We start from the raw sequence: 10373 nt of genomic DNA on the forward strand, positions 1-10373 counted from the left end.
AGTTGAACAATGAGAACACATGGACACAGGGAGGGGAACATCATACACCGGGGCCTAGGACGGTTGGGGGGAAAGGGGAGGGAGAGCATTAGGACAAATAGCTAATGCATGCAGGGCTTAAAACCTAGATGACGGGTTGATAGATGCAGCAAATCACCATGGCACAGGTATACCCATGTAACAAAGCTACACACACTGTACTTATATCCCAGAACTCAAAGTAAAAAATAAATAAATAAATAATAAAAAATAGCCCCTTCAGTGGCACAACATATAGACTGAATTATTTAATTCAGCATACAGGTTGAATTACTTGGAATGAAATGGGTAATTTATTTTAACTATTTGTGGTCCAAGAATAAATACTCCAAAATGCTTCAATTGCTTCATGAAACAAGATGACAGCAGCTGAAAGTTTGGGATGTCTCTCACCTACTGATGTCTACAGCACTTTCATTGACAAATTCATCAATGAAATCAAATAGAGAGTCCAATGTACATACATAGTCAATAGATTTCAACAAAGGTACAAATTAAATTCATTGGAAAAAGGATAGTAGTTATAAAGAACGGTGATGAAACAACTAGCCATATGTTAAAAAAAAATTTAACTTCTATCCATATCTCATATATCACATTAAAAAAATAGTCAAGTGGATCACAGACCTAAAAGTCAAACTTAAAGCTATAAATATTTAGAAAAAACATAGGAGAAAATCTCAGTGGCCTTTGGTTAGGCAAATTGTGTTTAGATATGATGCCAAAGCATGATCTATACAAGAACATTTGATATATTTGATTTCATCGAAATTAAGAACTGTACTTCAGGCTGGGCACAGTGGCTCGTGCCTGTAATCCCAGCACTTTGGGAGGCCGAGGTGGGCGGATCACCTGAGGTCAGGAGTTCAAGACTAGCCTGGCCAACATGGTGAAACCCTGTCTCTACTAAAAATATAAAAAAAGTAGCTGGGCATGGTGGCGGGCATCTGTAATCTTGTAATCCCAGCTACTCAGGAGGCTGAGGTAGGAGAATCACTTGAACCTGGGAGGCGGAGGTTGCAGTGAGTCGAGATTGTGCCATTGCACTCCAGCCTGGGTAACAAGAGCGAAACTCTGTCTCAAAAAAAAAAAAAAAAGAACTCTGCTTGAAAAGAAACTGTTCAAAGAAGGAAAATATAAGTCACAGACTGGAGAAAATATTTGCAAGTTACTTATCCAGTATGTGCAAAGAGTTCTTAAAACTGAATAAGAAACAAACAACCTAGTCTTTAAGATGGTCAAAAGAATGGCAAATAAGCATATGAAAAGATCTTGAGCATCATTAGTCATTAGAAAAATGCAAATTAAAACCACAGTGAGATACCACCACATACCCACCCGAATGGCTAAAATTAAAAAGACTGGCCATACCAAGTGTTAGAATGATGGGCAGCTAGAGTTCTCAGATACTGCTTGTGGAAATGTAAAATGCTAAAGTCACTTTGGAAATCAGTTTAGCTGGTGTTTTTATAAAGTTAAACATACACCTACCTATAACCTTGCCACTCTACTCCCAGGTATTCATCCAAGAGAAATGAAAGCATATGTTCATAGCAGCTTTATTTGTAAAAGCAGAAACCAGGAAGAACTCAAATTTATCTATCAACAAATTAATGGATAAACAAATTGTAGTATACATGTACAATGTAATAATTCCCAGTAGTAAAAAGGAGACATTGATACATGCATCGAATGGATAAATCTAAAATAATGATTGAGTGAAGAAAGTCAGACAGATAATACATACTATATGATGCCATTTATAGAAGATTCTAGGTCAGTGCTCACTTTGGCAGCACATATACTAAAACTGGAACAATACAGAGAAGATTAGTATGGCCTCTGCACATGGATGACCTGCAAATTTTTGAAATGTTCCATATTAAAAAAGAAAAAAGGAAAAGGGAAATTCTAGGCCAGGTGGGATGGCGCACGTCTGTGATCCCAGCAGGCTGAGGAAGGAGAACTGCTTGAGCCTAGGAGCTCAAGACCAGCCTGGGAAGCATAGGGAGACCCTGTCTCTACTAAACATAAAAAAATTAGCCAAGTGTGGTGGTGTGCGCCTGTAGTCCCAGCTACTCAGGAGGCTGAGGTGGGAGGATCGCTTGACCCCAGGAAGTTGAGGCTGCACTGAGCCTTGATTTCACCACTGCACTCCAGCCTGGGCAACAAAGCAGACCCTGTCTCAAAAAAAAAAAAAAAAAAAAAAAAAACCAGGAAAATTCCAGAAGATGAAAACTAATATACGTGAAAGAAAGACCAGTGGTTGCCTCAGGTTGGGGGTGGGGAGAAGCAGGACAGAGAAATTATGGAATGGCATGAGGAAAGTTTTGGGGGTAATGAATATGTTCATTTTCTTGATTTTTCTTATGGTTTCATGGGATAAGCATACATATGTCAAAATTTAGTCAATTGCACACTTTAGTTATGTACAGTTTATTGTATATTAATTATATTTTAAAATGTTTTTAATGCCAAAAAGAATGAGTCTCAGATTCTCAGATTTTTGGCTTATGCAGTAACTGTTGAATGATATTTTTACGGAGGAATCTGGGGAAGGGGTAGGTTTGGTGCTGGGGAGGCAATCAAGGGTCTGATTTAACTTTGAGGTGTCTATTAAATGTGCAAATTAAACATCCAGTATGAAGATTCCAAGTGGGAATTAGATATGAGTCTGCAGCTCAGAGATTTCAGAGCTGGAGACATAAATTTCGGGGTTCTCAGCATATAAATTATATTTAGAGTCATAGTGATATGGTTTGGCTGTGTCCCCACCCAAAGTCTCATCTTGAATTGTAATAATCCTCACGTGTCAAGGGTGGGACCAGGTGGAGATAATTGAATTAAGGGGGCAATCTGCCCATCCTCTTCTCGTGAGAGCAAGTGAGTTCTCATGAGATCTGATGGTTTTATAAGGGGCTTCCTCCTTTGCTTAGCTCTTATTTTTCTCCCTCCTGCCACCATGTGAAGAAGGACGTGTTTGCTTCCCCAGGCATGCAGAACTGTGAGTCAATTAAACCTCTTTCCTTTATAAATTACCCAGTCTCCGGCAGTTATTCATAGCAGCGTGAGAACGGACCAAGCGTGAGAAAGGAATAATACACATAGGAGTAGTGAGACTGCCTAGGGAGGAGAGTGCGTATGTGGAAAAGGAGAGAGGCTAGGATCAAGCCGTAGAGAATATTTAAGGATCCTGCAGAGAAAGAAGAACCTGCAAAGGAGACAAGAGGGCACTGAGGTAGGAGGAAACAGGGAGCGGGTGGTATTAGGGACAACAAGAGAAGGAGTATTTCAAGAAGGGGCGTTCCTCTGCATCAGATGCTTCCAAGAAGTCAAAGTGAGATGGGAATGGAGCAGGGACCACTGGATTTGAGCACGTGGAAGTCACTTACAGTCCTCCAAAAGCAGTGCCAGTAGAGACAGAGACCCATTGGAGGAGCTTGAGGAGAGTGTGGGAGGTGAGGAAGGAAGGCCTTGAAGCAGCAGCGTCAACATAACCTGGAAACTTGATAGAAAGGAAAATTCTCCAGCCCCACCCCGGACTTAACTTTGAGTCTGAAACTCTGCGTGGGACCCAGCAATGTGTAGTTTAACCAGCCCTCCAGGTGATATGGATGCACGCTCAAGTCTGAGAACCTCTGGTCTTGTCAATTGAAAAAGTGGCGAGGGAAAGCTTGTTGTCCTTTTATTTTTTTAAAAGACAGGAGATACTACAGGTGTTTCTGTTTGATGGAAACAATCCAATAAAGAGAGACATGAGGGCATAGGAGAGGATTGGATGTAGGAAGTCTGGAGAAGATGAAAGGCAACGGGCTAGATTCCAAGTGCAGTATCTGAGCTTGTTTCAGACGGGTGCTGCTTCCATCAAGGCAGAAAGGGAGACAGAATAAAAAGTAAGAGGTGGAGCTAGTGGTGGATTCGATGGTGGGAGGAAAATTAGGGAGTTCCCATATGATTCTGTTTTCTCAGGGAACTAAAAGGTGAGGTCAAAGCTGAGAGACAGGGTTATTGAAAGATTGTCTAAAGAGAAGAGATAAAATTGTCATCTTAAAGAGTGTGAAAATGGGCCGGGCGCGGTGGCTCAAGCCTGTAATTCCAGCACTTTGGGAGGCCGAGACGGGCGGATCACGAGGTCAGGAGATCGAGACCATCCTGGCGAACACGGTGAAACCCCGTCTCTACTAAAAAAAATACAAAAAACTAGCCGGGCGAGGTGCGGTGCCTGTAGTCCCAGCTACTCGGGAGGCTGAGGCAGGAGAATGGCGTGAACCCGGGAGGCGGAGCTTGCAGTGAGCTGAGAGATCCGGCCACTGCACTCCAGCCTGGGCGAGAGAGCAAGACTCCGTCTCAAAAAAAAAAAGAGTGTGAAAATGAATTTACCAAGGAAATTGCTCATCAGTGTTGCAATCCCATTTGACAGTTATGTCACCAAAGTAAAGTTAGACCAATCAGAACAGTTGTATCACTTACTCCAACAGTCTTTAAAGCTGCTTTAGTACCCACAGGTATAGCATGTGCAGAGAGTTGTGTTTTAACTAACTTTGGGATTTAGCCAGAAAAATTGGGATTTACCCAAAAAAGACAAGGAAGTTCAGATTCTTAGCAAGGGAGTGATGATAAAGTTGGGCCATTAAATCCAAGTTTAACAAGGAAGGAAGCAAAAATGAAGACGTGGTGATAGTGAAAAAGTTGGAGCGTGTAGGCTGGAGGTCTTAGATAAAGAATTGCTGGGCCAGGTGTGCTGGCTTATGCCTGTAATCCCAGCACTTTGGGAGGTCGAGGTGGGCGGATAATGAGGTTAGAAGTTCTAGACCAGCCTGGCCAATATGGTGAAACCCTGTCTCTACTAAAATTACAAAAATTAGCTGGGTGTGGTGGCCCATGCCTGTAGTCCCAGCTACTTGGGAGGCTGAGAAGAATCGCTTGAGCCTGGGAGGTGGAGGTTGCAGTGAGCCGAGATCACGCCACTGCACTCCAGCCTGGGCGACAGAGTGATACTCCATCTGGGAAAAAAAAAAAGACGAAAAGAATTGCTGTGGTGGGGGTATTTGAGTACATGGTTTGAAAATGGTTCTCAAAGATAAATACTTGAAATCAAGATTTTAGGGGTGATACAGCTACTGGGCTGACAAGCCTAAGAGGGATGCCTGAAGTGGTGGAAAAGAGATATTTGGACTGAGAAGTCAATGATCTTTGATGCATCCAGGTGAATATTACATTTGATGAGAATTTCGGGGCCCAGAATGGTGATGAGAAGCCTATTTTTTGAGTGTCATTAAGTTTCACTTGAGATAATTTTTATGTCACTGAATCCACTTTCCCCCCTTTATTCTTATTCTGCCTTTCAATACTTTCCCAAGTCCTTTCTTCTTCACTTAAAATATTTGTTTTGTTCTTATTATAAAAGTAATATTAGTTCATTACAGGAAATTGAGACAAAATAAATTAAAGGGAGAAAAAAAGAAAGGAAAACTCACTTATATCCAACTAGTGTCAACACCTTGGTATACATCCTTCCAAATCTTTTTCTATAAATACATACACCAACTCACACATGTTGTAAACAATGAGATCACACCATCCAACTCTTTGTAACCTAGTCTTTTAAAACTAAGTTCAAAAGTAGAAAAGTAGAAAAATTATAAAACGCATCTAGAAATAGGTGCTGTTAATATTTTGGTATATTTCCTTTTAGATTTTTCTATGCATATTTTCTTTTTTTTTTTTTTTTTCCTGAGGCAGAGTCTCACTCTGTCGCCCAGGTTGGAGTGTAGTGGTGTGATCTTGGCTCACAGCAACCTCTGCCTCCCAGCAGATTCTCCTGCCTCAGCCTCCTGAGTAGCTGGGATTACAGGTACCCACCACCACACCCAGCTAATTTTTTCTATTTTTAGTAGAGATGGGGTTTCGCCATATTGGCCAGGCTAGTGCTGAACCCTGACCTCAGTTGATCTGCTCACCTTGGCCTCCCAAAGTACTGGGATTACAGGCGTGAGCCACCACACCCGACCAGCGTATTTTCTACATAATTGAGATTTAAGAAATATATATATATAGAACTGGAATAACTTTGTAAAATTATTTACACGTTTTAAAAAATTCTTTCCCATTCTTTTTTTTCCTGTCCCCTGATTGAAGCCTGCCAGGGGCTTGCTTTGCATATGTCCAACAGTCCTGTGAAATTTGAGGAGTAGAAAGAATTTTAAAACTCACAGTTCCCCAAGGAATGGCTAACAACAACAACAACAACAACAAAACAGCATGAGATAATTTAATTTCACATTCCCTCTCCCCTGCTCTGCTTGGTAAAACATTGTCCATGAATACAGAGCTTTTACTGAACAGATCTCAAAGAGTGAATTTCACTTAATGCTTCTGAAGTTTCTCTTCAAGCATAGAAATCAACTTTGAATCACAGTTGCTGATTCTAGACAGGCAGCCACTTAAAATGATATCAGCAACCTTAGTCATTAGCCATACTCATCTTTATAAAGCGCTTCGCTGTTTTTAATATTATCTAAGAATATATACTATATTTATTATTTAAATATTTATGTCATCTTGATATTCACAAGTCCTTAAGACACACTAAGATACTGTTGTTCTAAATTTCATATGAGGAAATGGAGGTCCACAAGTTTGCCTAATGCCACAAAGCTAAACGATGGTGTGGATGGAACTCAAGTTCAGGTTGTTGGTCACCAAAGTTCATGCCTACTCCAGGTTCAGAAGGCGGCAGGGGGCGTTTCCTCGGATTGAATGATTATGGCTCCTATGATGGTCAGGCACCTTCCCCTATATCCTGGATGCTGGTTTTATTGTGTTTTCCAGAATAAATATAAATAATGCTGCTGGGTCTTGCCATTTAGGGACTGTATTTCTGCAGAGACAGGTTACTCTCATCACTATCCCTCACTGCTACTTTCCTGAAATACCTGGATATGTGACGTATAAAGAAAAAAGAAATTGAAGCATGAAATGTGACTGAATCATTTGACCCAGGGGCATTTCAGTAATTCACAACATATCCCCATGAAGTGGCAAGGCCACTCTCTCTGTACGAGGTGTTCCGAGCTAACCTGATGCTCCAAGGGGCACGAAGAAGTCCACGTGACCCCCTTCTTCTTCAGTGGCCACATAGCTTCCTAATTTCTCCCAGAAATCTCTCACTTCAGGCCTCAGTAAATTTTTAACACCAATTTTATAGCCTGAGGAAAAAAAAAATCAAAATGTCATATTAGTTGGTAACATAATCCTGAACAGAAATTATTAGCAGTTTGTGAAAATGTAAGCACAAAATCAAAATGCCATCTGCCTATAAGACCAAGATACCTGAGGCACCTCTGCTTCCTCCTGCACCGTGTCGGGGCCATCACCATGGCCCTGTTCTCCTTCACATCCTGGGTGAACTGGACAGTACGCACTCTGGTTGAGGACACTGCATTTCTGCCTCCACTGTGCCGCAGGGTAAGACATCAGGCGCATGCAGGGTTTAGGGTGGATGGCCAGCAAGCCATGGGACTTTGCAACCAAGTTCCAAAGTAGAACTGTTTCCCAGGATTGTCAATCAAAAAATAAATAGTGCAGAGCAGAAGTAAGGCTCTCAGAGATGGTAACCATCAACTGAAACTCTCCTTTTCTCTCACTTCCCGACAATTCTGTGTGATGATTCCGCTAAGCTGCATGGGTCTGGACCCATTTCTAAAGGAGTCCTGGAAACTCCACATTCCCAGGCTCTGGGGATGAAATGAAAACAGGCAAAGAATTCTGGTGTTTCACTCCCTCCCACTGAGGGGGAGAAAGGACTTCTTCATGTGACAGGGTAGCCGACTTTGTTTTGATGTTGTTTTGAAAGCAAAAGCTTTTGGGAAAACACCACAATTATACAGAAGGAAACTAGTTGTTTGAGGTATTTTGTCATTGTTACTGTTGCTTAAAAAAAAAACTAAGGGCCAGGAGCGGTGGCTCATGCCTGTAATCCCAACACTTTGGGAGGCCGAGGCAGGCGGATCACAAGGTCAGGAGTTCGAGATCAGCCTGGCCAATATGGTAAAACCCCATCTCTACTAAAAATACAAAAATTAGCTGGGCATGGTGATGCATGCCTGTAGTCCCAGCTACTCAGGAGGCTGAGGCAGAAGAATCGCTTGAACCCTGGAGGCGGAGGTTGCAGTGAGCCGAGATTGCGACACTGTACTCCATCCTGGGCGACAGAGTGAGACTCCATCTCAAAACAAAACAAAAAAAACAAAAAAGCAAAAAAACACCCAGAATAAGGAAAAGGCAGAGTTTGAAAACTTTTCTTACCTGGAGAACAAAAAGGCTGAGATCAAGAAATTCTTATAGGACATTCTACACGAGATAAACTTACTCCCATCATATAAACTTGCCAATATCTCTGCACCATTTAGAGAAGAATTACTATGTCATTATACATTTAAACCCCAAACAAATAGTATCTGTGCTTTACTTTGGGAGGACATAGAAAAACGATGTGGAACACAACTTGCCCTAGGGACAGGTAAGCTAAACAGGGAAAACCAGAAGTAAGGTAAAGTGAAACAAAAGACAATTCGTTTCTGCCAATGATAAATTTCACTGAAACTTTCCAAGTACATGAAGTCCCAACCACAGAGATGGCAATTTGACAGGTGACTCAGGGACTCACTTTGCCATTTTGCTGGTTTACTCCAGCCATATCTGGGACCATCTTATTCCTTCTCTCCCCTCATCCCACAATGATGGAAGAGTTCAATTGCGTAAGTTTTAAGACAATTTTACTTTAAGTGTAAGCAAGGAAGAATGTAAGTTATAAGAATAGAAACTAGATATTTACTTCTAAAACATTCATCATCTCTTTCTCCTGAACAAAAGTAACCATTGAGGTTTGTTTTGAGGGGCAGGGGGTTGGGGGTTTTTGGTTTGTTTTTGCTTTTGTTTTTGTTTTTTTTAAGACCAGGTCTTGTTCTGTAGCCCAGACTGGAGTGCAGTGGTTCAATGGCTCACTTCAACCTCTGCCCCGCTGGGCTCCAGGGATCCTCCCACCTCAGCCTCCCAAGGCGTAGCTGGGACTACAGAGGTGTGTGCCACCACACCCAGTTAATTTCTTTGTATTTTTTTGTAGAGATGGGGTTTCTCCATGTTGCCCAGGCTGGTGTGGGCTCCTGGGCTCAAAAGAGCCACCTACCTCGGCCTCCCAAAGTGTCAGGATTACAAGTGTGAGCCACCATGCTCCACCCCATTGAGATTTTTGATAGCTGCCCTGTAACAAGTTGACGATATCAGTCATTCCTTTCCTTTGTAGTATAAGCCAACTAGGAATATAATAAATGTTAGTGTATACCAACTTATAGCTCTTGGTATTTGCTATTAAAATTGCTGCACTTTCATCAAATTTAAAACTTTTGTGCATCAAAGTGTATAATCGACAGAGTGAAAATGAAATCTATGTAATGGGAGAAAATATTTGCAAATCATATATTTGATAGGGGGTTAATATTTGGAATATATGAACTCTAACTCAACAGTGAAAAAAATCAAATAACCTACTTTTTAAAAATGTGCAAAGGACATGAATAGACATTTCTCTAAAGAAGATAACCAAATGGCCAACAAGCCTATGAAAAGATGCTTGACATCACTAATCAGAGAAATGCAAATCAAAACCACAATGAGATATTACATCCATTAGGATGGCTACTATTAAAAAAAAAAAAAGGCTAGGCATGGTGGCTCACACCTGTAATCCCAGCATGTTGGGGACTGAGGTGGAAGGATTGCTTGAGGCTAGGTGTTCCAGACCAGCCTGGACAATATAGTGGGACCCCATCTCTCAAAAATAAAAATAGAAATTAGCTGGATATGATGGTGTGCATCAGCTACTCAGGACGCTGAGGAAAAAGGATCACTTGAGCCTAGGAGTTCGAGGCTACAGTGAGCTATGATCACGCCACTGCATTTCACCTTGGGCAACAGAGCAAGGCTCTGTCTCCAAAAACAACCAACAAAACAAAACAAAAAATAAATAAAAAGCACAGATACATGCAGAAAATAAGTGTTGGCAAGGATGTGGGATGTGTAGAGACTGTAACCCTTGTGCACTGTTGGTGGGATTAGGAAATGATGCAACTGCTATGGAAAACAGCATCGAGATTTCTTTTTCTTTCTTTCTTTTTTTTCTTTTCTTTCTTTTTTTTTTTTTGAGATGAAGTTTCATTCCTATTGCCCAGGCTGGAGTTCAGTGGCGTGATCTCGGCTCACTGCAACCTCCACCTCCCGGGTTCAAGCAATTCTCCTGCCTCAGCCTCCCGAGTAGCTGGGATTTCAGGCATGCA

General features: G+C 41.5%; 1 protein-coding gene across 2 annotated transcripts in view; it reads right to left on the reverse strand.

The window, feature by feature from the left end:
• Positions 1-10373, reverse strand: part of ECT2L (epithelial cell transforming 2 like) — a 112317-nt gene that overhangs the window by 48072 nt on the left and 53872 nt on the right. For both annotated transcript variants that reach the window (XM_011978411.1, XM_011978412.1), the window contains one exon: positions 7119-7247. In XM_011978411.1, the coding sequence (XP_011833801.1) occupies positions 7119-7247 (129 nt within the window). The remainder of the gene's footprint in view (positions 1-7118; positions 7248-10373) is intronic.

Source organism: Mandrillus leucophaeus, unplaced genomic scaffold (genome assembly GCF_000951045.1).
Source record: "Mandrillus leucophaeus isolate KB7577 unplaced genomic scaffold, Mleu.le_1.0 Scaffold194, whole genome shotgun sequence".
Taxonomy (NCBI): domain Eukaryota; kingdom Metazoa; phylum Chordata; class Mammalia; order Primates; family Cercopithecidae; genus Mandrillus; species Mandrillus leucophaeus.